At 38.0% G+C, this 27751-nt stretch overlaps 1 protein-coding gene across 5 annotated transcripts in view; it reads right to left on the reverse strand.

Moving 5' to 3' along the window:
• The window catches only part of EPHA6 (EPH receptor A6), a 558183-nt gene that overhangs the window by 63981 nt on the left and 466451 nt on the right, over nucleotides 1-27751 (reverse strand). For 3 of the 5 annotated variants that reach the window (XM_078389827.1, XM_020810341.3, XM_078389829.1), the window contains 2 exons: nucleotides 21445-21570; nucleotides 5561-5622 (listed from right to left, as the gene is read on the reverse strand). In XM_078389827.1, the coding sequence (XP_078245953.1) occupies nucleotides 5561-5622; nucleotides 21445-21570 (188 nt within the window). The remainder of the gene's footprint in view (nucleotides 1-5560; nucleotides 5623-21444; nucleotides 21571-27751) is intronic. The other 2 variants (XM_078389828.1, XM_020810349.3) reach the window with 1 other exon arrangement.

Genomic DNA, 27751 nt, shown 5'->3' on the forward strand with positions numbered 1-27751 from the left:
GAAGGTAGGCTGCAACCAAATAAACACTGAATGAAATTGTTTCAGTAAAAATAAGCTTGGCTCACAGACACATGTTTATGACTTGATGCAGCAATATCAAGAGATAACTTGCATAGTTAAATTAGCACAGATATAACACTTCAAGTTTTCCCATCAAAGGCATTTCAAGCACAACATTTTCCTGGGCCAGTCCACATATTTAAATGCCCATCACCAAGTGCTAATTTGCATATATAAAACATCTCATAGTATAGAACAACCTTAAAATGTCTAATTTAAATAGTTTATAAATGTATCTGCTTGTAATTCTGGTGCAGCATATGTTGCCATGTCATGTTGTGGCTCAGCATCATATACAGTATAGTGGGACCTCTACTTATGAATGTCCCTACCTTACGAATTTTCATCTATCTATCTATCTATCTATCTATCTATCTATCTATCTATCTATCTATCTATCTATCTATCTATCTATCTATCTATCTATCTATCTATCTATCTATCTATCTATCTATCTATCTATCTATCTATCAAAAGCCTGTCTAAAAATTGGGGGGGATCGCCACCTGTCTCCTAAAGCATAGGACAGTGGGACCCCTACTTATGAATGTCCCTACTGGTTAAGAGTGATCTTAACTGACCAGATAGGTGGGGTATAAATAAAATAAAATAATAAATACCTACGAACAATCCAACTTACGAACCGCTCCGCCATGTAGCTGTGCTGTTTTTCAGGTAGAATATAATAAATATAATAAATGATTGATCAGAGAGATATTAATCCCTTTACTGAGGAATCACACTTCCCTACAGGAGGCTCCCCAGCTCTTAATATTTTTAGGGGAGCCCCTTCTACCAGTCCTGCTGCCCTCACATACACATCTGGCGAAGACTTCAGAAGCTTTCTCTGTGTCTTCTCCAAGGTTGTAAATGCCCTCCTTTGGAGCTGGAGTTAGTTCCATTCGTCCTATGCTTTAGGAGACAGGTGGTGATCCCCCCCCCCCTATTTTTAGACAGGCTTTTGATAACTGAATGAATGAATGAATGAATGAATGAATGAATGAATGAATGAATGAATGAATGAATGAATGAATAGGCCAAGAAAGGGGTTTTGATTCTGAGATACTTCACATGATCATTATTATAGTTTTTATGTGTGTTTTAAGCTAATTTATACTCTGGTTGAGTATATGACTGAGGAGCAAGATAATGGAAGATCAATTCCCCACTGTGTGTCCCAGGAGAAAAGCCAGCCTATGCAGCCTTTGACAAGCTGCACAGTTTCAGGGCACCCACAGAATAATGGAATGGTAAACCAGTTCTGAGTACTCTGTACCTGTAAGATCCTGGAAGGGACTGCCATGTCAGAATGGACTTGGTGGCACTTACTTATTCTTAAAAGTGTTTTAAACAATTTAAAACTTACTTACTGTTTTAATATTACTGTTGTTTTAGGGTAGCTAAAACAATTTTTTAATACCTTGTGAGCTATATTAGGTCCCTTCATTGGGTAAAGGTAACATAAAAATAAAGTTAATGAATAAATAAGGTAGTAAAAATCAATAGACAATTTAATTTATTTTATCTCAAGTCCAGTGTGTGAAGATGGCTTCTTTCAGGTACTACTATTTATTTATTTATTTATTTATTTATTTATTTATTTATTTATTTATTTATTTATTCATTCATTCATTCATTCATTCATTCATTCATTCATTCATTCATTCATTCATTCATTCATTCCATTTTACCCCACCTATCTGGTCATATTGACCACTCTAGGATTCAGACAGAAGGCTCTGAGTATTAAATTAGAGACCATTTTTACATTTTTCACTGGAGAAGACAGAGAATAAAGTGCTGGTGAATTTGAAGTAAGAAAAAAGAAGTAGAGGAGTAAAAATCTTCAGCTGCTGCCATGACAATAATAGACCAGTGAGATTCTATAAGCAGCTGGTCTCATTGCAACTGCTATTCAAGATTCTTTCCTTTTACTTCAGCATATTGTTAACATAGCCTGTCTTGCAGGCTGGAAAGCTTTGAAGCTTAAATTCTCCAGAGCAATGCAGAATCTTCAAAAGTTTGACTGCAGAAGTACAGAGAGATAAATATGTCTCAATAATAGAACAGTTTGTTATTTCAGCTATTACAAAGTAAAAAGATGAGAATTTGTTAACAGGTGGATTTCCCTTTCTATCCTTTTCATCTACGATGAGTGCTCATTTTTCTATTTTGTCCTTTCCTGTCCACCTTTTCTCCCCCTGAATTGGAAATCCCATACCAAAGGTTTCTTAGTATCTCGTCTTATTGCCTCGAGCTGTACTGACTAGCTGTTTGTACTGGAGTCAAGTGAACTGTTTGTACTGAAGCCCCCTTCTTCAAGCACCAGTGATGTATCTTGGTCTCTATGGTTGCCATCTTTTTTTACTGCCATGGCCTTTAAACTCTAGCAAGTGTGAGAGTTAGTGTGAGAGTGTGAAACTTTCTAACCCTGCTTCTTTGTGGGAGGGAAAGTTTCCTTGAATTTCTCTCATGCAGTTGACAATAGCAGCTCTTTTCTCCTTACTGTAGGCATTAATCTTCCCTATTCAGGGGGACAAAATAAAACAAAAACAAAAACCCAACACTGCCTCTTTAGTAGTACCTACTAAAGGTTTTCACATAGAAATCTAATTTTGAATTTTAAGTAAGGCTGGCTGCATTCCTGAACAAGCTTCTTTAGAAATTTCAAGCTAACCTATGCAGATTACTATGAGGAGACATGTTTAGGAGCAAACCACAAATAAGAAATATAGAAATATTTCTGTATGGGACAATTTACTGTGCAAGACAAATATTGCCCCTTCAGAATTTATTTTGCTCCTTTTCTGCCTTTCCTCATGCTTTGTAACTATCAGTTCCACTGCTTAGTTCACATGTGTAGCACAACACATCTTGACATCAACTTAGGATAATATTACTATTTCTTTGTCTCCAAATGGAATGAGAATCCTAGCTTCACTGGAATGTAATTTATTTATTTATTTATTTATTGGACTTATATACCGCCCCATAGCGCTACAAGCACTCTCCGGGCGGTTTACAATTTTTTAATTATACAGGCTACACATTGCCCCCCCCAGCAAGCTGGGTACTCATTTTACCGACCTCGGAAGGATGGAAGGCTGAGTCAACCTTGAGCCGGCTACCTGGGATTTGAACCCCAGGTCGTGAGCACAGTTTTAGCTGCAGTACAGTAACCATCTAAGGTTAAAGCTTTTGGAATAAAATGTTTACAAAAATCTACTATCACTTTTTGGTAACCTGAGAAAGTTATAGGAAGAACATTCTCCATATTTAACATTACTAGTCAAACACCTTCAAATATGCTTTTGCCAGGAAGTGTGATCAGAATCATCAGCTCCTCATGAACAAGCCACAGATTTATTTCTAGAACTCTGGAAAGACAAAAAGTTGAAGCATATTTATTTCATGTTGGGTTTTTATCGTTTGGCTTTGGCTTTATCTTTATTTTTCTATAAAAATGCTTGAAGGTATTATTATATATGAAGAAATACTGACTTTACAAAAGTCTTTGAGATCTCTAGATTCAACTCTCCTTGTAAATGTAACATCTTATTATTGCTTAGAGATAAACGTATGTGGGTTTGTGGTTTTTTTTTTTTGTATTCCCATAATAATTCCCATTTAAAACTTTACATTTCAAGTAACTGGCAGGAAATAACATTTTAAAAAGAAGTAAACTTCTTTCTAAATCTGGAGCTTTAGTCTTTTGCTATGCTAATTATTAATGTGATTAAGATGAAATGTCTACAGTCTTTTTAGATGTTAAATGTAATCAAAAGACAACTGAGTAGATAGACCACAACTGAAGCAAAAAAAAAAGCTGTTTATATAACTCAAGATATGACCTCTGGTAGGCCCCTCCTATTCAGAATCTTTGCAGGCAAGCTGACCTGATGGAGGCACGCCAGTAGTGGTGGCTGTGCTGTAATCTCCATCTGGCGAATAGTAAAAACTTGTCATTTTAGTTTTTTACAATGCAGTGGTTCCCAACCTTGGGCTCTTGGACTGCAACCCCCAGAAATCCTGGCCAGCACAGCTAGTGGTGGAAGCTTCTTTTAGTGTGTAAGTGTGGTATATTGTCATAAGTAATTAGCGTGGGCCTGTAACAGGAAACTATAGCATGAAAAAAGTGTCTCATCTGTTCCCAAATAATACCACTGTAGTTATGCACATCTAAAAGACTGGTGGATTAATAATGCACAGTACAAGGAGACATATCTGTTATTCATGCAAACTTTTTCTGCCATTCCCTTATCATATGTTCTTCTCTGGTATACAAAGACTAGAGATGGGGATGAAATGCCATTTTGGCACTTCGTCTTGATTGGCACTTCGTCATGAACAACGAATTGCCCCCCAGTGACCTGACAAACAACAAATCAATTTGTCATTCGTCGGGTCATTCCCCCCCTTTTCCTCTTGCTATGCCCCAGGGTATAGCAAGAGGAGGGAAAGTAGGGATCAAAGCAATTGCACAGCTGCAGCTGTGGAATTGCTTTGATCCATTTCCCCTCCTCTTGCTAAGCCCCACGGGGCTTAGTAAGAGTGAAAGCAGGGATCCAAGCGATCCTGCAGCACTTTGATCCCTTTTCCCCTCCTCTTGCTAAGCCATAGCAAGAGGAGGGAAAATAGGGATCAAGTGATCCCACAGAGGCTGGGGGATCCCTATGATCCCTCTTTGATCCCTGCCCTCCTCTTTCTTATGCCACACAGGCATAGGAAGAGGAGGAAAGAGGAACCAACCCATCCCCCAGCCCCGGGGGGTGGGATTCCCTTCAGACAGGCTTTAGCAAACCGCCTGAAGGGAAAACCCCTCTATGCTTATGCCTCTGAGGAACAGAGGTAGGGAATGATGGGACAAATATAAAAGGGTTATATTTGTTGCTTCATATTTTTTGGGGTCTCTGGACCCCAAGAATATGAAACAACGAATATCTGATGAATCAAGGATATTTAACGAATATCCTGATTCATTTTTATATTTGTACCCATGTCTGCAAAGACTCAACAACTGACCTTAAGTGGAATGAGGTTATTGTCAAGCCACTCCAAGAGTTCCTAATTCAATTTGTTTAAAAGCAAGAAAATGTAAATAATTATAAATCAGTGACTGAACCTGTGTTGTAGTTCCCAAAGGAAAAAAAACCCTTCATATAAAATATTTTTAAATGACTGAGCAGAAGCCATATGGCAAGGCATTTGCATTTCAATTTATCTTTTTGTTCATAATAACACCATTTCAAATGCATTTGGCTAAATATGGGAAGAGAACTTGTAGAAGAAATCAATTATATTCTTACATTTAAATCTTCTTTTCCCCCTGGCTATGTTCTAATGTATCACTGTACCTAAAAATGCACCCTGGGGAAAATACTTCTGTACAACTAAAAATCCATGAATAACATTATGTAAAAATTAATTTATGATAAATGATTTTAAATCTCTCTTATTCAAAGGTTTCGTATTCAAATGTCCTTAGAAAATGACACCTCACCCGTAGAAAAGAGTCAAGGGATCCATTCTCCATGTATTCAACCACAATCATTACTGGTCTGCCTACAAAGAAAGCAAAGGAATGTGTTAGGATTATAGACATATTAAAGGCATGTTGTATTTCCAGCTGTTAGGAAGAGATTATTTGCATTAGTAAAATATGTTGCTCATTTTGCAATCCCTCTTTTTGCAGAAAGTACCTCATTGTTCTATTATTACTAAGCTGCAGTTTCTTTGGTCATGCCAATGGGTTATCTTGAGGTATTTTATTTTATTTTTTTTTAATTAAATGGCTCCAATCAGAATATAATATTAACAGCTCTTTCTCTGCATTCAGAATGGTGCTGGAGAGATATTGCACATATATCCAGGGTTGTAGGCTGTGTGGGTCTCCCTAGTAAAACTTTGTTGTTGTGTGCCATCAAATCACCTCTGACTCATGGCGACCCTATGATCATCAAAAGGTTCTGGCTTCAACATCCCTAATCAGCTCTTGTAAACCCAAGTCTGTGGCTTCCTTTAGGATAATGTACTGTACTTGGTTCTCCCTTTTCCTGATGCCCTCCACTCTTCCCAGCATTATTGTATTTTCCAGGGAATCCTTGTCTACTCATCCTGTGCCCAAAGTACAACAGCTTCAGTTTCAACATTTTTGCCTCCAGAGATAGCCCAGGCTTGATTTGATCTAGGACCCACTTATTTATCTTTCTGGCAGTCTAGAGTACTGTACCCACAAAGTTGTCCTCCAGAACCACATTTCAAATGAATCATTTTTTCCCTGTCAGCTTTCTTTACTGTTCATGTTTCAAACCCATATATGGTGATTGGAAATAACAGAGTATGGATCTTGGTTTTGGTCTCCAGAGACAGATCCTTACATTTTATGATATTTTCTAATTCCTTCATTGTGGCTTTTCTGAGTTTCAGCCTTCTTCTGATCTTCTTGGCTGCAATCTCCCTTTGGATTTATGATTGAACCAAGATGTACAAAATGTCTATTTCAGTTTCTTCATTATTCATGCTAAAGTTGTATAGTTCTTCTGTAGTCATAATTTTTGTTTTCTTAATGTTCAGTTGCAGCCCTGCTTTAGCACCCCCTCTTTTCACTTTCCCTAAAAGTAGTTTCAGGTCATTGCTGCTTTCTGTCCATACAATTGTGTCATCTGTAAATCTTATTAATGTTTCTTCCACCAATTTTTGCTCGTTCATCTGAATCTAGTCTGGCATACCGTATCATACGTTCTGCATACAAATTGAACAGACAGATTCAGTCTCTGTGACTTGAAACAATTCTGCTGTTATCCCACCTATCCCAGTGATTTATTTATTCCTAGTGCAATCAGAGCAGCTTTCACTTTGCTTTCTAGGACTGCAGGTTCTTCATCATAGGATTCCTCTTCAAATGAGTCTGCCATCCTTATGGCACTTCTGTATAGGTCTTCAATATGCTGTTTTTTCCTTCTCTTTATTTTTTCCGGGTCAGATAGTGTGCTTCCCTATTGGTCATTCAGCATTTCTAATCTAGGCATAAATTTCCATTTGATATTTTAGATCTTCTGGAAGAGGTATCTTGTTTTCCCCATTTTGCTGTTCTCTATTTCTTCACACTAGTTGCTGTAATATTTCTCTTTGTCTCTATGTGACAGTCACAGAAAAACTGCATTCAGGATTCTGGCCCTATTTCTGTCACTTTTTACTTTCTTCTCACCTTTCCTTTACAATTTTAAGTGGTTATTCCATCATCTAGCTTGAGTTTTCTTTTCTGTTTTACTAGAGGAATTGTCTTTTTGCTTTCTTCTCTGATAGAAACTCCAGTTTCACTCCATAGTTTTTCTGGTTCATGGTCAATTGAGTTTAGTAATGCAAACCTGTTCTTTATGGGGACTTTAAATTAATCAGGAATGTTGTTTAGATTATATTTTGGTACTATGATTCTTTTGGTGCTTTTGTGCTTTTCTCCAATGTTAGATATTAACAGTTCATGATCAGTACCACAGTCCACTCCTGGTTTTGTTTTGGCTGAAAGAATACAGCTTCTCCATTTCCTGCTTCCAACTGCATAGTATATTTGATTTCTGTATTAGCTATCTGATGATGTCGACATGTATAGCCGTCCGTTTGGTTGCTTGAAGCATATATTTTCTATAAATAAATGGTTTGCTTTGGAGAACTCTATGAGTCATTCTCCTGCTTCATTTCTGTCCCCTAGGTCAAATTTTCCAACAACATTTGGTTTTGCTTTGTTCCCTATCTTTGCATTCCAGTTGCCTATGATCATCAACATTTGTGTGTGATTAATTTCCTCTTGGACTCTTGCATAAAAACTTTCAATTTCATCTTCAGTGTTATGAGTTGGAACATAGACTTGAATGATGGTTATGTTGATAGGTCTTCTACAGAATCTGATTGATATTATTTGGTCAGATCTTGCATTATAGCTCCTATCTGCCTGTGCTACATCTTGTCTCTGTATTAGAGCTACTCCATTTCTTATGTTTTTAATTTCCCGAGTAGAACACTTAGTAGTTGTTTGACTGAAAGTATCCTGTTCCACTCCACTTGAGTTTGCTGACACCAAGCACTGTAAAGTTTATGCATTCCATTTCTGCTTTGTTGTTTCCAATAGAGTAGTATAATTCATCTAGACAAAAACTTTTCTTACCTGTCATACTAGGTGTTTTGTGATCTGACTTTTATAGGATTTGTGAAAATGACAACAGTACATTAAAGTACAACCAAGTCAGTAGAAAAACACACAGCCATACTAGCAGATCTTCAGTAAAACAGCATTACATTCAATAAAGTACATTAATTTAAACCCTTTTCAAAATGTGCAGAGTTTCAAAAGCCTCTTTAGATGACTTAAAGGTGAGTCCTATGAGACAGAGTCTACTACTGAGAAGGTCCTGTGCATAGTGTCCTTGAATCTAACCAAATTAAGAGTGGGCTGAAGAGTTGTGCCTCCAGCCCTTATGAGCAGATTCATGTGTGCCCAGCCAGTCCTTCAGAGAATCTGGCTCCAAACTGTTAATATCTTTAAACTATATGTTTATCAGTGCTAAGGCCAGCAGGTAATCAAAACCAATGTCCGCCTAGAGTGGACGAGTCGCTCAGATAGGCGGGGTATAAATCAAATAAATAAATAAATAAATAAATAAATAAATAAATAAATAAATAAATAAATAAATAAATAAATAAATAAATAAACAAACAAACAAACAAACAAACAAACAAACAAACAAACAACAACAACAACAACAGATTAAAATTTTGGATGAAATCCTACTGCACAGCTATACAAAAGACATAACTTTTGGAGGAAAACTGCCTCAGATTAAGAAATGTCCTTAGACACTATATGTTGCATAATATTTACTGAGAGTTCCTAAATTAAGTCAATTCACTTCTAAACGTTACATCTTTTTTGTAACATGGCAACAGGATTTTAGCTATTTAAAATAAATTAAAAACATTATTTAGATGGATACATTTTTTATGGCTCAGCATATATTTAGCAATAAGAACAATCTTGTCTGAATTCAGTTATGTTGTATTTAAGATTCAGCATACATCCTTTTTCCTTTTGGCTAAAGGCCAGTTTACACACATCTTGCTTATACCTACTCACTGTGTGGATTTGGACAATGTGATAATTAGTCAGGCAACTTTAGGGAGTGTAGCTTGCAAAGTGTGAGCATTATGCTGCTTTGCTTTGTTCTACGGTTGTCCAAATACATGTATTGACTGTTACCAGAACCAGTCAATAAAATGCCCATGACTGAATTAATAGATTTGGCTGAGGGCAATTTCTCAACTGGCCCTTCAGACAAACCAAAGAAAATATTACTCTTTTAAAAAATGATGATGTGCCTCATTGATAATCTACCACAGTCTTTTTAAAAAACTTTCACTTCCTCTGCCAAGGTGCAGATGAAGTGTTCAAATGCCAACATTGTGAATTAACTTCTGTGTTAAGCCAGTTCACAATATTGGAAGGCATTGGATGCAACAGGATCACTTGACTTGCCAGTATGTCACTTGGATGTGAGAATCACACCAAATGGCATATTGCACATCCACTGACTTGAAGCAACCCTATTTAGCCCACACCAGCCGACTCCAAAAAACCCAGTGTAGATCTGCCCTTACAAATGGAAGGATATTTTTATTGAGTCAATCCATTTCATATATAGTGTTCTTCTTTTTCTGATGTCTTCTGTCTTCTCAAAACATGCCCAATGTATGGCAGCTTTCCCCTTTAGACTAGCACACACAATTAATATTCAGTGTATGTGACAAATATATCCAAGTCCTTCTGCTATTTGTTGTGCTTCCCTGTATTTATTTGACAAGTCTTTTACTTTCTGTGTTCAAATGTAAACCACCTCTCAGAACTAACTAGGAGATATGGAACAATTTACATACTAATCAGGGTATCCCATCAGATGTTATTTAGGCAATTTTAATAATACAAAGGAATGAATAATATATGCAGGACTATTCTATGCAAGCCTAGAAATAATATAGTAAAATAACAGACACATTTACTGGGAATGCCTATACTAGTTCTACTTGAAAGGAAGGCCAGATAAAAGGATAAAAGAAATAAACAGCATTCTTTAAGAGAATCTTGTCTACATTTTGTCTGTTATTGTAACTTCCCATTATTTTTTAGCAGTGTATATACATGCACACATATGCACACAGCATAACAGGAACTCCACACAATATTCATAATAAAATTCTATCAGAAACGGGGGGAAAGGCATTATTATGCTTTTAGCAATTTCCCTCTGCTCAACATTCTGTTTTGTTGTGTGGAACAGATAAGAGTTCTTGAATGACTGATCAAGCAAGGGCTAACAAACCAGACATTGTTTTATCAGTACAGCAGCTGGTAACAAAAGAATATGAAGAAAATGTAAGTAAATTGACAGTAAGGGCCAGAATGCAAAGATTGGTGGTAAAGGACTATTGTTATACATATGCATGCATACCGACACTTGTATCCACCTCTTTGTCCACAAAGCAAGAGGGTGCCTGTTTCTATGCACAAGCAGAAAAAAAACAACCAGCAGCAATCTGGCCATGAAAAAAGGAAACACGACTCTTCTTATATGCTTAGATTATCCATGAAAGCTCACATTTAAATAAATTTATTAATTTTAAAGGTACCACAGTACTGTTTGTGTTTTTACTCCTGTTACGGTGTAATTGCAATGTTCTAATCATTTTTACACCTGTTTATAAAAAGGATACAAAGGATACAGCTTGAGAACTAGAGGTAAACTGCTTTCCACTCTTCAGAAGAGTGAGGTTTAAGTGGAATGAAAGAAAGTCTGTTTTGCTCTCTGTGCATGTGAGTGCCTCTCAGCCACATTGTATATCCCAGAATATTTCCTAGAAAAGCTGAAACAGATGGCATGCCACTTCAATTACCAGCAGTGTGATGAACTTGTCTGATTCTTCAGCAAGTTCTTGTCATCTAGTAAATAAGTGGAACCATAGAGTGGTGTCACAAAGAAACCTTGTTAATTGTGACTTGATGCCTATGCCTATTGCTTGGTCACACATCCAAGATGCTTGTTGGGTTCCTTTACACTTACTGCCCCCATCCCACCTCAGCTTTCCTATTGAAAGAGATTGTAGCTCAGTAGCATGTACAGAAGGTCATAAGTTCAAATCCCTAGCATCTCCAACTAGGTCTAGAAAAGAATCCTGCTTGAAATGCTATACATTGCTGGTCAGAGGTGACAGTACTGGCACAAATGGGCCAAGGATCTAACTCAATATAAGATAGTTTTCAATGTGTCTGTGATGCTAGACCATGTAAAAGTGGTCTAGCATCATGAATACTGCAACCCCACAAGCCAATGTGAGTTTTTTTCCAAAATGACGGATAATCTCATTCCTGATAGCATATGCACTGGATGGATAAGATCCAGACAATCAGGTCCAACCTGCAGTTTGATTCATGAGTATACAAACTGTAGGATTATTGTTTCTTCCTTCTGCTTGTTCCTTTTACCATTGTAAACTATTTTGGTAATAACTTATGCTTTATTTGGTTTTACGAGCTATTGTAAACCATGCTCTAAATGTTTAAGAGAAAAGGAACATAGAAATGTTTCAACTGCATAAACAAACCCAGCTTTAACTAGAAATGGGCGAATGATCCTTTCAGCAGTTGTAGAAAAGGCTGAGTCCCTTGTTACGGTTCTCTGGATTCTGAGTACTTCACCCAATTTTCTTATTTTAAAGCATATTGTAGAAATGGTGCACAGCCAAGCCTGTGAGAAGAAGGTATGGTATCATCAATGGACAACATTCAGAAAGTGCTGGGGCCTTAGCCCTCAGTAGAGGGCAGTTCACAAGAGTTTTGCCAACCCTGGAATTGTCTCTCTTGAAGAGGACTGTTTCCATAAAATGACAGAGAGTGAAATAATTGTGCAGTAGGGTTGCCAGGTGTCTGGCTGCTTGTCAGATTCTCAGATAAGTTCTCTGCTCTTCTGGTTCTCCAGACAAGGATTCAAATCTCTTGACAAACAGCACTGGAGGACATAGCCGTTCAATTTTTACATGTGAGGTAGCTTTAAAGGCTGGTCACCCATGACCATTCATGATCAGTTGGTGCCAGAGGTTATTTTCTCTGCATGAAGTTGTCTCTGTGTGCACTTCTCCAATTACATGCTGGGCCAAGTGTCCACTGGTTCTCTCCACCGTTCTTTCACCTTGCTTCTGGCTTTTTAACATGGCAGTGTTCAGCTCCTTCTGCTATTTGAACAAGGCAACCAGTAGAGCATCCACCTCACAATTTGTGATTTTTCTGGCACAAGCCCTGGCAGAGATGACACAAAAGCTGGGAAAACTCTCCACATATATCCCTTGCTTGTCCTGTCCCATGAGATCATAATGGCTCATCATGTTTTTGTTTTGTCATGTCAGGACACGTGATTCTGTTGATTTGGCAACCTTACTGTGAGAACTACTTTAATGGATGTTCCAGTTTGACTTTTTGTGTATACTACAAGACATCAGATATGATGGTTTACATTCTAGGAACAAAATGGCTACCACTGCATCAAAGTACTAAAGGTTCATATATTTATCTTATTGGTTCATAGATGGAAGCATTCTACAAATAAATTCCATGAAGCTTCTATCACAATAAGTCAAGCTACTACCAAAAAGCACTGGTGAGTGAGGAAAAAGGAATTGTGGAGCATCTTATACATTTTCTTGACTTAAGTAGGAACCACTGGTTTAGATTGAAGAAAGTAATGAAAACTATGCAAGTGGGGTAAAACTGATATTTTTACCCCAATATCAAGAGTGATGCAAAAGAATTATCAGAATGAAAGGAAACAAATGTTCTGAAAAATGCAAGCTAATGGGGAGTAGAGTATTAAGGATACATACTCTTCATACCCTTCATAACCCCTCCACAGATTGCTGCCTTGTTGTGGTGAAGTGGCTTGAGTAATTCAGAGAAGCTATGGGTTATGTCGTGCAGGGACACCCAAGACGGACAGGTCATGGTGCAGAGTTCTGACTAAACGCAATCCACCTGGAGCAGGAACTGGCAAGCCACTCCAGGATCTTTGCCAAGAAAACTCCATGGACAGAAACAAAAGGCTAAAAGATATGACGCTGGAAGATGAGCCCCTCAGGCTGGAAGGCCTCCAACATGCTACTGAGGAAGAGTGGAGAACAAGTACAAGTTACAGAAAATTGAATGCAGACTTCCAAAGAATAGCAAGGAGAGATATGAGGGCCTTCTTAAAAGAAACAGTGAGTAGAAATAGAGGAAAATAATAGAAAGGGAAAAACTAGAGATCTGTTCAAGAAAACTGGAGATATTAAAGGAACATTTTGTGCAAAGATGGACATGATAAAGGACAGAAATGGTAGGGACCTCACAGAAGCAGAACACATCAAGAAGAGGTGGCAAGAATACACAGAGGAATTGTACCAGAAAGATCTGGATGTCCTGGACAACCCAGTTAGTGTGGTTGCTGACCTTGAGCCAGACATCCTGGAGAGCGAAGTCAAGTGGGCCTTAGAAAGCATGGCTAACAACAAGACCAGTGGAGGTGATGGCATTCCAGCTGAACTATTTAAAATCTTAAAAGATGATGCTGTTAAGGTGCTACACTCAATATGCCAGCAAGTTTGGAAAACTCAGCAGTGGCCAGAGGATTGGAAAAGATCAGTCTCCATCCCAATCCCAAAGAAGAGCAGTGCCAAAGAATGCTTGAACTACCGTACAATTGAACTCATTTCAGACACTAGCAAGGTTATGCTCAAAATTCTACAAGGTAGGTTTCAGCAGTATGTGGACCAAGAACTTCCAGAAGCTGGATTTTGAAGGAGCAGAGGAACTAGAAACTGCATTGCTAACATGTGCTTGATTATGGAGAAAGCCAGAGAGTGCCAAATAAACATCTACTTCTGCTTCAATGACTACGCAAAAGCCTTTGACTGCGTGGACCACAGCAAACTATGGCAATTTCTTAAAGAAATGGGAGTCGCTGACCACCTCATCTACCTCCTGAGACATCTATATGTGGGATAGGAAGCAACAGTTAGAACTAGATATGGAACAACTGATTGGTTAAAAATTGGGAAAGGAGTACGACAAGGCTGTATATTGTCTGCTTATTTAACTTATATGCAGAATACATCATGCGAAAGGCTGGACTGGATGAATCCCGGAAGAAAAACCAACAACCTCAGATATGCAGATGATACCACTCTGATGGCAGAAAGTGAGGAGGAATTAAAGAACCTTTTAATGAGGGTGAAAGAGGAGAACCCAAAAGAAGATCTGAAGCTCAACATTAAAAAAAAAACTGAGATCATGGCTACTGGTCCCATCACCTCCTGGCAAATAGAAAGGGAAGATATGGATGCAGTGACAGATTTTACCTTTTTGGGCTCCGTGATCACTGCAAATGGTGACAGCAGCCACGAAATTAAAAGACACATATTTCTTGGGAGGAAAGCCATGAGAAACCTAGACAGCATCTTTAAAAGCAGAGACATTACCTTGCTGACAAATGTCCATATAGTCAAACCTATGGTTTTTCCCAGTAGTGATGTATGGAAGTGAGAGCTGGATCATAAAGAAAGCTGACCGCCGAAGAATTTATGCTTTTGAATTGTGGTGCAGGAGGAGGCTCTTGAGAGTCCCCTGGACTGCAAGGAGAACAAACCTATCCATTCTGAGGGAAATCAACCCTGAGTGCTCACTGGAAAAACAGATCCTGAAACTGAGGCTCCAATACTTTGGCCATCTCATGAGAAGAGAAGACTCCCTGGAAAAGACCCTGATATTGGGAATGTGTGAGGTCAAGAAGGGGACGGCAGAGGACGAGATGCATGGACAGTGTCCTTGAAGCTACCAACATAAATCTGACTAAACTCGGGGAGGCAGTGGAAGACAGGAAGGCCTGGCATGCTCTGGTCTATGGGGTCACGAAGAGTCGGACACAACTTAACGACTAAACAACAACAACAACTCTTCTTATATAAATTGAACATGCAGAAGATGGAAAAGGTTTGTGTCCACTGTCTTCAAATCCTGATTTCTGTGCAATTAGTTGACAGGGGTTTCATCAGGTGATAGGGAGCCTTAAACAAGCAGTTTACCTGATGCATTTCAGAGTCAGAGTTATTACACCCATTGAAAAATACTGTAAGCACTTGGGGTATGAAGTAAGGACAGTAAAGATTTCACTTCTGCTTAATCAGTTAATGGCAAGAAGGCTTTTTATTATCTTAGAAATGAACAAAAGGAAAATCATATGACCATGTGACTGACCATGGTTTTTGTGTGTGTCAGATTTACTATTATGTGGTTGTAATCCATTGTTTTAATGGTGCAAATATTTCTGACAGAACAACAAAGACAGAAGAGTGAAGACATTGCAAAAGAAGATTCAAGAAGAGTTTTGCATAGATGTCATTGTGAATGGACGTACAGCATGCCACTATGACAGAAGATGGTATCCACTTTGGAAGGATAATCAAAGAATGGACTTCCAACTGTACAAAAGTGGAAATAAGCTTGAATGTTCATACTATAATATTTTCTCTGTGAAATCATTCCCCATCCCCACCCACTCCACTCCCAGATAAAAGCATCTCAGAAAGTCTGGAGTCTTTGATGTAAGAAAAGGTTAAATGGACCTAGATAGAAAACCAAGAGTTAGTAATAAGGTACCATGTGGCAAACTGTCCAGCTGAGAATTTGGACTTGCTGTAACGAAAGCCAGAACTAATCAAGATGCCCTCAGTGGAGTCCTACTTCTGTACTTCCTCCGCAACTCAACATGTTATTCTCCCCCCTCTCATTTATCCTGCTTGTACTTCTGCTGTCTCATTTTTATTTCTCTCCAGCTGCACTTGGCCAAATCAAAGTGTTGGGATACAACTATAAGCTACATGACTAATGCCAGAGCAAATGAACCATGTGCACAATGGGCAGAGCAGCAGTAATAAAGCAGTCCAAATGATTGCCACTGAAAACCTTGCAGAACTGTATAGCTTGTTATAGCACAACCACCACTATATAATGCAATACATATTATAGGTCGTGTAACTACGGTAGCTATTCTACTCTTTTTTTAAAAAGGAGAAAGAATCATGAAGTTGGTCCTCATAAAAATGGCTACAACCTATTGATTCTCTTGCCAAAGGCTGGTCTTACATTTACTTGTATGGAATAATTCGGGCTGAAGACTAGGGAAGAGAACTATGTTGATGAGTCTTTCAAGCATACAATAGAAACAATCATCACATATAACTTTCAGCTCATGTATGTGTTGTTTACCCGGTGCAATTTAGGTTTATTTACTCATTTGTTTGTCTGGCATATTATTCCTCCTTTCTAAAACCAGAACATAAAGTAGCTGACAACAAGATCAGAATACAGTACAGCCCAAAGTTTTAAATTTTATAATAGTAAAGCAAAATTCCACAAACGATAATATTAACATTAAAACATCAAAGTAGTATTTTGAATTAAAATGCAGTAGAAAAACACATTGATTAAAAAATAGCTTCTCTCAGCAGTAAATGAATTTCCCAAAGTCTGCTTGGGGAAAAAAAAATGTCTTCACATTACAGCAGAAGGACAACAGGAAGGGGGACAGGCTGGTTTCCTTTGAAAGGGGTTTCAACAGCCTCAGAGCAGCTGCCAAGAATGGCACCCTAAATATGGGTTTGTAGGAATAACTCTGATGGAAGAAGTAGTGTGTGAACTACCTCTATGAAAGCACACACAGAGTTGCACTTCTGAAGCACAATCACAATTAAAATGTTATACAAAAATTATCGTTTTAAAGTAAAATTGATTTTTGTGAAAGAGATTTAAGCAGACATGCTGCTCTCCCCTTTACAGCACAGAGACTTTGGTTACCAACATTGTTTGGAATGGGCCTTTAGCTATTTTAAAAACAAAAATGTTGAACTATCTAAATTCCATTCTAAATAATGTAATTTTAAATTCCTTTATATACAGTTCATGTAAGGTTGTTTTTAAAAAATTACTTCTAATATTTATCACGGCACAGGATTTTAGCAGTGTGCAATTTAATTGAATATTAGAGTGATGAACATGGATGAGAACATAAAGTGCCATTCCAATGAAAAAATAGTCTCCTCTTATAATTCGAAGTATTGAATCAAAGCTTATGTTAATGAATTTTTGAAGAATAAATTAATCTTCTAAATCATAACCATAATCAAACATACACTAATATCTACGGTTTTAATTTAAAATGAAATGCTCAGAATTTGTAAATGTTAGAGAGTAAATGAACAACACCTGGAACATATCCAGACCCTAAGGCATGGACGGGCAAAATGTGGTCTGAAGGCTACATGTACTCCCTAGCAACACTTTCCTATTTTTTTTAAAAATAGAAATAAAAATAAAATTATCTTTACCAACCTTGAGGCAAAAATGTAGGTGTGGGGAATGCCCGTCACATCTCCTGTGGAGTATAGGGATGATGATGATTTGCAAAAAGGCAAAACAAAAAGGGGGTTTGGTTTAGGAGCCTGTGCAGCCCTTGGATCTTTCAAAATTGGCCACTCTTGTCCCAAAGTAATCTTGGGTCTTATCCTAGTGCTCTTCCCAAATAAGATAAGGCAGGTAGTTATAAAATATATATATAATCTGCAGAATGCCTTCTCCTGAGAAGCTTGCTAAGTATCTATGTTATGATTTTTTTTTTTTTTGGTAACAGATGAATAATTTTAATAAATTCTTAACTGTTAGTTTTTTTGTTTTTCATACTATGTAATTCCCACCATTTTCCTTGGCCTAAATCCAGTTGTTCAATAAATCACTGGGCTAAATCAAGTTGCTACCTGATTGAATCAAAGAAGCCTATATAAGTGTGAACTAAGTAAAGTCAATTCATCCAAGGGGTCTACTATAGTTCAGACTAAAAATTGAATCCAGATCCTTATGTGATGTTAGTTAGTTAGTTAGTTAGTTAGTTAGTTAGTTAGTTAGTTAGTTAGTTAGTTAGTTAGTTAGTTAGTTAGTTAGTTAGTTAGTTAGTTAGTTAGTTAGTTAGTTAGTTAGTTTGTTTGTTTATTTATTTATTTATTTATTTATTTATTTATTTATTTATTTATTTATTTATATCCCGCCTATCTAGTCAACTCGGACCACTCTAGGCGGCTAACCAAAACATTGAAGATACTTGCAACATGTCATTTTTTGGACAGCAAGTTACAATAATGAACAATCACATATACTGCAAAGTAGAAATAAAACAAAGACATAAGATAGCTAGGACCACCTTTATGAAGTTGATGAAAATGCTGTATAACAAACAGCTTAATATATCTTTTATATGGTCAACCCTCCTCTATAGATGCGAGGTTTGGACTATTAAGAAGGAGATGCTCAAAGAATAAACACTTCTAAAATGTGGGCATTCAGAAGGAGCCTTTGCATCCCACGCAGTGGGAGAAAAAAGAATAAAGAGGTACTTCATAGGAAAAGAAACTTTTCAAGGGATAGGAAAACAAAAAATAAGAAACATTAGCTCTCATATGTTGGACACATAATTTGGTTATGACAAATACAATATAGTACAATATATAATTGAAGAGAAGATAGGATATAAATATGGAAGAAATAGAAAATGGATTTCTTGGATCAATAACATCAGAGACTGGCTAGGTCTCAATAGAAAACAACCAATCCACATAGGAATAGAGAGATGGAGGAATGCCATAATGGTGTCACCATTGTTATGTGCCACAAAGTTGCCTTCAACATATGGCAACCCTATAAATTCACAACCTCAAAAAAAAAAAGTCTGTTGTCAACAATGGGGATCACCTCTAACAAATTCAAATTATTGGGGCGTGGGGGGATAAACATATAGCTAGGTAGGCTGGGCTTGATTCCCATGGCTTTTTATATTCTTACTGTTCGTTCAATTCTTCATTCTTCAAAAACGTTATTTGTTTCCTTTTTTCTGTGAAGAATGAGACTCCCTCTCCATGGAGGCCATCAGCACACAAACATCCCAGATCCAAGGATTCTAGTACTATGGATCTAAATGCTCGTTTTTCTCATACTGTACTTGTATACCATGAGAATGAACTGAAAAAAATTATTTGCTTTGCCCTCTACAAGATATTTTGTGATGCTCCCAACAAAAGAAGAGGATGAGAACAATTCATTGGAGCAACACAAGTGAAACTACTGAAATAACATTAAGTGCAAAGCAACATTTTAGCACAGAGGACACAAACTGCAGGAAACAAAGGTGGCTGTTGTGTTTTACAAAGAATCAGAAGTGAGAGGGGTTGCTTACATCTTTTTACACTATCAGCCTATTGTTCTCTGCTCGCTATTAAGTGTGTTCCTGGCTACTCAAAGGGAAATAAAATTAGTTTTGTGGATGGAGATGTTCTATACATTACAGAAATATTGACAAGACAACAACAACACTTCAACATTCTCTAGCCTGCAGGGCATGAAAGTGTCATGGGGTATGAAAGTTTCTCTAAAAAGTGTCTTGTTGAGTCAAGACAGCTGAAAACAACAGGAATAATGAATACAGCTGTACATTCCTAGATTGTAACAATGTCTTTATTTTAACCTATTTTATCTTGAATAAAAGACTATTTTTTGCCTTTGACCTTATCATGTGGATCCTTAAGACTACTTCTAATTCATGGTCACAACCTTGTCTTTGCAACTTTCTGTTCTCTGCCAATGTAATGATCAGCAATTCTTACAGGCCTTTGCCTTATCCTTGCAGCCTATGTGTCTCCAGAGTCCAAATGTTCTTATATTTCCACATTCTGGCTGTGCCCCTGTTTTCCCTTGGCCCTAGAAACCTCAATTTCCCAATCATTTCAATGGATCTGCTCTAAATATGAGTAAGTCTGACCCCAACCAAATATGTTGTTCTTTCCTTAATCACATACAGAAACTAATAATTAACCAGGACAACTTTCCAGATATTCCAGAAAAACATAATTCCAAGCTCAAGGTAAATATAAAATATTGTAAAGTATGGATTCATTTATTCATTGAGTAGTCTCAAGAAATGGGAAGTAGTAAAGAGTTATTTTCTGCCCGTTTGGCACTCTTACAATGTATGTGAAATTTTGTCGTAATTTAGTGAAACGGGGTAAGAAGTGCAGGAGAGAGGTACCCTGGACAAAGGTACTGTTATCTTTATCAGAGCTGACAGTCCTAATGACCTTATGCAAGAGAGTGTACAGCACTTAAGGAGAACCTACATGTTCTGGCATGCATAGATGCTCTTAGTAACTCAGTGTAGAAGAGTTTACTTTAAAATGGGTTATTCGCTTCTAACTTAACTTACATTTTCAAATGAATGAATTTTAATAATGAATGCACATTGTCTTCAATGTTTCGAATGAATTCCATTTGGACATTGAAATCAAGGTGCATTTATTATTAAAACGTAGAATGCTGCATTCTGGTTTCTATTATGCAGAACTGCAAATAATATTATTATGAAGTTATGACCAATGGAAGAAAATTAATGATGCTGTGATTAAAATGCATATTGCAGTATTTTAAAGTGAGAATAAAGAGATCTGATCAAAAAAATCTAAAAAGACTAATTTTCTTTGTACTGGAATGCAGTAAATTGTATTTGAATTTCTAAATGAATAATTGCTCCCTTATGGTAATCACTGTATATTTTTTTCCTCAGCAAGTATTTGTTAATTCAATCTATTCTTAATTGTCAATTTATACTGCAGGAGAACAGTCCATTTATATTGTAGAAAGGTAATTAGCTCTCAGGTGCATATGGAAATTTGACTTTGTTTTAACTGCATTCTGTTCAAAAGTCAAGCAATGCTTTTCTGCTATAGATTAACAGGTAATAATTTGAAAGGGTCTAACCTGGTTTCTTAAATCTATTTTCACAGTAGACACATTGGCTATACACAATATTTTATACCATAGTAGATTCCAAACCATTTTTACCTGGTCATTTGGCACGATCTATTATAGCCTGAGACCCCATAAAGTTATATTCAAGTGTGTACTTCATTTCTAACCTGTATCCCTTTTAACTGTATAATCCACTGATTATACAAAACACAGTTCAGTTCTGATATATTTACTTGGATTTACTACATTTCTGTTAAGGTTTTATTACATTTCTGATTAAGTCAAGAATCTTGCTCCCTTTTACATTAACGTCTTAAATTCTATTTGTGTAATCTATAAATGGAATGAAGTAATAAATATCTATGCAACAAAAAGTATGTTAGTCAACATAAATGCACTTAATTCACATGTTGGTCCCATGAACCAAAACATCCTAACAACTAATGGTATGAATGTTCACATGGAATACCTACCAGAGGAAATCCTGGGGGGCAAAGATCCTCCCCCTGACAGAGGATGTGGGCCTGGAATGTTATTTAAAAATCCTTCTCTCAGGATTCTTGGGCAAAGAGACTGCACCCCAATGGTCGGGAAGGATCCTTATAAAAGATAAAAATTATAATTAATGAGACAGGAAGTTATATGAGTTGCTGAAAAAAAGTGTTGGTCAAGAGACAAGAGCCCACTGAAAAAAATGGAATATTAGTTTGAAACCAGTTGTGTCTAGGTCGAAAGTCAGATCAGTGTGTGAAGCCAAAAAGTAGTACAAAGAAAGTAAGTAAGAAAAAAAGAAAGAGAAAAGGAAAAGGAAAAAGGAAAAAGGAAAATTTTAAAAAGGTGAAAGTTGATTCCAGGAGTGAAATTTTATGATGGTACAATGACAAACATTTCAAATGTCAAAAATGTGAAATTTAGAAAAAAATTTAATGTGTGTAATCTACTGTCTTTCTTGTTTCCAAATGTCATGCACTGTCATTTCCCCAGGATAAGACAATATTTAGGTTAATGCCTTAAATCAGCTTCAACCAGCATTGAGAAACGCAGCTTTGTTTCCAGATATTTCAGACTTCAGATCACAGTATCCCTGACAATTGGTTCCGATGACTGAGGCTGATAAGGGTTGTAATTTAAAATGTCTGGAGGGTGGTTTATAAGTCACTGTGAGGGGGCTGCCCCTGGTGCCACTGGCAAGACAACTGCTCTTATCCCACACCTCCTGGGGAGGCTGCTGAAGTCATCTTCTGCAAGACCTCAGGTGGGTACTGAAGCTGGTCGGCTGTTTCAAGGCCAGGAGGGAAAAGCCAGATGTTGGGAACCACCTGTGAGATAGTGCAGGGCCAGAGCTCTATATCTAGCTGCTGGAGGTAAGTTGGAATGGGAGGAACAGGAAGCGGCAGTGGAGGTAGGAGAATATGAGAAGTCAGGAAAGGACCATATGGTTCAGAGGATGATAGAACTTGGGGAGATGTTGTGAAGGAGCTGGAAGAGGCTTTGCTTGGAGAGGGCATCGAAGACCCCAGGATGAGCATCCCTGTTACATTCCAGTTCCTGCATGGCCAGGGCTGAACAGCCAGGAGCTTTTCCCATGCCAGTCTTGACCTTGCAACCAGCATCAGTGGAGACCATTTCCCTCCACTGAACACCCAACCCTAACTCTGACCCAGAAGAGGAACTTGAGGTGCACTAAAAAGAGAGACAGTGGCACCTCAAGGAGAGATTGGACCATCCAGGGACCATCCAAACAATGGCTGCCCACTGGTACAAGCCATCCTTAAGATATGGACTGTAGACTGTGCCAGGCCTGGTGAGGGTAACTAAGGGCTGCTGAAGGGAATGAAAGGACCCCAGGCTAGTGAAGGCAGCAGAGTCCAGAGCTGAACCAAGTGAGGATGAAATGAACCCTGTACTTGAATTGTCTGGCTTGTCAATAAACTCTCTTTTGAATCTTACACAGAGTCCTAAGTGCCTAAGGAAGTCGCTGTCCTACAAAGGGACACAGAACCATTTTTTTAGAAACATGTACATTATTTAGGCTACAGACAGTTATGTCTGAAGAAATGGATTGTAATCCATGAAAGCTCTAACCAAAAGAAATGTTAGCATTAAATGTACCATACTATTTTTTTGTTTTGTTTTCCTTTTGTTTTTGTTATATATGCTGAAACACACCAAAATGGCTGTGTGTCTGGAAACTGATTAACTGAGAATGGTTTGTCTTATCTGAGTTATAACAGAACTGCGTGATCACACAATGAACTGAAGCTCTCCACCCCTTGCCATATTCAGCTCTTGCTCTTGAGATTTTCTGGTCTGTGAAATCAGTTTCTCAGGAAATCCCAATGAGGAAACTGGTTTAAGCAATGCTTACAAACTGGGATGTTCCTCTTAGGCTTACAGGCAGGGTTGAGATCAAATTAAGTTATAAATTGCAGTGAACATTCCCCAGCCTTTTAAAAATTATTGACAGACAACCAGTGTTGAGGGTATAAGAAGTCTAACTGGAATAAATTCTTGTTTGTATGGCTTTACAGCCAGTTTTCTTTATGCAATGAAAGCCGAAAGTGGCTATATTCTGATTAATATTTTTAAAGAGCAGTAGGAATTATTTCTTGCTCCTATGGTGACATGAGTCTTGAACCAGCCTTAATAATCTGATAAATGTAATAACATAAAAGGATATAAGATGAGACAGAAAGCTTTGCTGCATGGGGAAAGCCAGTTCACTCCATCTTACAAATCCTAAATCATGCTGCTATCAGTATAGTAAATAGAATGGTGACATTTATTAGAACATATCACAGTGGTTTAGGGACAAGTTGTTATCTGGTGTTAGAAATGTCTTGCTTTCTTTTTTAAAGGCACCACAGCAGTGGGTTTGAAGGGGTGCACCCATCATTTCATACATAAAAGAAAGATTATTTGGGGGTGAAAATGTTAAAAAAAACATTATTACAAAAAAGGCACAGAACACTGACAAGTAAAAGAGGAATATACAGTGGTGCCCCGTATAGCGAGGTTAATCCGTTCCGGATTAACCTTCGCTATACGAAAACATCGCTGTGCGGGTAAGGAAAGCCTATTGGAATGCATTAAACTTAGTTTAATGCGTTCCAATAAGCGTCCAAACTTACCCCTCCAGCGATGTTTTCGCGTCCGGTGGCCATTTTGGAGCCGCCGATCAGCTGATCGGTGGCTCCAAAATGGCCACCGGATGACCCGAAATGGCCCCCCGCAGCGTTTTCGCGACCTCCGTAAGCATGGGGAGGGCGCGAAAACAGTGATAGGGGCCATTTCGGGTCATGCGGAGGCCATTTTGGAGCCGCCGATCAGCTGTTCGGCGGCTCCAAAATGGCCGCCGGACGCCCCAATCGTCGCAAAGCGAGTGCGGCGATTGGGGCAGATCCGTATAGCGATCCCCAAAAAGGGATCGCTATACGGATTCTTCGTTAAACGGTGCGCTCGTTAAGCGAGGCACCACTGTACTTATTAAGGGTTCTGTTAAAAAGGCATTCTTGACAATCATGCTTAAATGTACAGTAAATGTCTACTATAAAGTCCCAGAATATACTGCACTTCTGATCATTAGTTTTGGGCTTCTGAAGGTACATGAAGTATACCCTGAAACATCTGAATTGAGATCATGACAGGTCACCAAAAAGTGGTCAATGATAGCCCTGTAGTTCTGCTAGCTGGCTGTAATTTTTTTCATGTATGATCTGTTGAATTAAATGTATGTGCCACATAAGGTTGCCCTGATAAGAAAACAATGAGGCGCAATTACTAAGAATGGAACAAGACAGGATACAATACTTTGGTCTATTCCTTTTTAATTTGACAATAAAACCTCGTGTATCTCAAAATGAGGAGATATAAACAATAGGAAGTTTTTTTTTAACAAAGGTAATTAAGTGAAACTTTGCAAATAGTATTCTCTTCACAATGACATCATCACAACCAATTGACAACTTTGAATAATAAGAGTTGGATCATAAAATAAATTGAGCTTCATATTCCTCCTAGATAAGCATTGGCAAAATTCTTCTTAAGGACATGATACATGTGGACTAATAGCTGAGACTTAGAATTTTTAAACAAATTATGAATATAAAACTAAGCATTATTCTTTGCTCAGTATGTGCTTTGTATTAACAGCACATGGCAATACCACCTCATTATTTTGAGACATTTCAACCTATATTTCACATTTTATTTAGGATTCTAAGATCTATGACAGTCTATAGTTATCTGTGGAAAGAAACAGATTTAATTTTGCATGTTTGAAACTGATACAGATGAAATGGCCAAATATAAAATCTTTTGCCTGCCACTATTGATAAGTGGTGCTACTTTTACATCATATGCCTGCGAACATCAGAGCTAACCATTCCAATGGCAATGTTAATGATAATAAAGCAATAACATTGTTTTTCAAGAAGTTCTACAGCTGACACCATCACAGCTGAAGTACAAGAGTCATGTTCACATTTCAGAAGAGTTCTGAAATGCATTTTTGAACTAGACTCCCAATAAGCTTCATGGCTTGCCTGGATTACTAACTCAGTGAAAGGAGGTACTACTGCTCTCCTTTCACTTATTTATAAGCTCTAGATACCTCGTCCACTGTCTGAGAACTTCAGTTTCTTAAACAGAAATCTAGTTAAGTTAGAGAAGTTAATAAACTGAAATGTGGCAAGGCCGTGTAAAACATAAGGGTTCAGTAAGTAAGTGGCAGGCCATGAGTCCAGAAAGTTTCCCTAAACTGAAGGTAACACAACAAGATGTCCTAATCGCTAACTTTTACCCCCCACCAAATTTATCTCCTATGACTAAAATAACTTCAAGTATATCTAAGTGTGGCAAAATCTACTGCAAACAGTAACTGAGTTAATTGTTTCCATTAAAGGAGGCTGTTTTAAAAGGGGAAGCACCTCTTTTAGTAAATGGTGCTTCTCCTTTTTAAATCTCCCCCTCTCCCATTTAGTGACGTGGTGGCACTGCGGGCTAAACCGCAGAAGCCTGTGCTGCAGGGTCAGAAGACCAAGCAGTCGTAAGATCGAATCCACGCGACGGAGTGAGCTCCTGTTGCTTGTCCCAGCTCCCGCCAACCTAGCGGTTCGAAAGCATGCAAATGCAAGTAGATAAATATGGACCACCTCGGTGGGAAGGTAACAGCGTTCCATGTCTAAGTCGTGCTGGCCATGTGACCACGGAAGATTGTCTTCGGACAAAACGCTGACTCTATGGCTTGGAAACGGGGATGAGCACCGCCCCCTAGAGTCGAACACGACTGGACAAAAATTATCAAGGGGAACCTTTATCTTTACCTTTTACCACTCCCATTTAGGTCAGATGTCAACCCAACTTGGTTGTCAACTTCAGAATTTCCACAAAGTTACGACCATTTCAAGTTGCAACCAGCTCCAGCTGCAAAATTTTGCTTCTATGAAGAAGCTCCATAAGTGGAAGCGCCATACTTGTGACTCGAGCTTCCACTTAGAGACAGAAAAAGGTAGGGAAAAAAGGTGGGAAATTCAAATTTCCAACTGTAGGTGGCAACGAGGCTGCTTCTTTGTAGCTCTTTCACCTCAGCAGTTAGAGAGTGTGTGTTGGAGGAGGCTTTGGACTGCCTCCTTCTGCTTCTGAGAGCATGTGTGTGTGTTTGCAGGGAGCTTCGGGTTGCCTTGTAAGATAAGGTGCTGTTTTCTGCTTTTTCAAAACTGTTCTGGGTGTTTTTGCAATGTGATTTTGAGCTGGGGGGTTATGCTTCTGTGCTGTGATGGTTCTTGGGGGGGTTGTTTGTTTTTTGGCTTCCCCCCATTTCCGATGGGTCTTGGGGGGTTTGGTTGCTTTTTGGGGTTCCCCCATTTCCGATGGGTCCTGCACACTTCCCTTGCTTTTTCCTTTGTTTTCTTTGCATTTCCGACTTGCCCCAGCTGCAAACGGAAGCAAATGGGCTTCGGTTATGTGTGCCTGATGGAGTGGCATGCTCCTGCATACCCACCCAGCTTAGAGGGAAGGTTGGTCAAGTCAGTGGACAGGTGAAACTGACTATTTCAAACATCCATGAAGAAACAGCAACAAAAATAATTTCAGAACAAAATTCTGTACTTTTCAAATCTTACTGCATGCTGAAGCATGTCTTGGTTAATGTGACCACATTCTACTGTATTAAGAAAACAGTGCAGAAATCTAAGTATCAGCATTATGTTGTTCAAAGATCCTGAGAAATTAACATTACTGCACACAATTACTTGAGGATGCACTAGTTCCAGAGGTATACTTTCAGCTGGCATATACTTGGGCTGTTGGTGGAGGAGAGAGCCAAAGAGATGCTACAAATATTAAGAAATGTCTTGCCAGGAAGCTTACCAACACATTTTGCTAATTCTGCTTCATATTCACATTGTTTTCAAAAGGAACTGCATGCTTGCTCCTCAGAGACAGAAAACACCTGCCTCTCATTATAATCAAGAAATAAACAGGTTCCTTAATCTTCATGGAATGTAATTTTGAAGTGATTAACAGAAATGCAGAAAAATCCCAGGAAGAAAATTCAAATAAAATATTGTTCATGTGTAAGCTTCCAAGTTTATCAGGCACAACAAAAAGTAATGTTGTCTCCATGTAAATTCAGAAAGGTATAAATAATGTTGAATCACTGATCTTGCCAAAATCTTATCATTCTTTTACACAGTATATACACTTCAATTGTATCGTTCAGTATGAACATAAATAGTTGGAGAAAATACTTATTCATAGAAATTGACAGATAAAGTACCT

Source organism: Pogona vitticeps, chromosome 3 (assembly GCF_051106095.1).
Source record: "Pogona vitticeps strain Pit_001003342236 chromosome 3, PviZW2.1, whole genome shotgun sequence".
Lineage (NCBI taxonomy): Eukaryota > Metazoa > Chordata > Lepidosauria > Squamata > Agamidae > Pogona > Pogona vitticeps.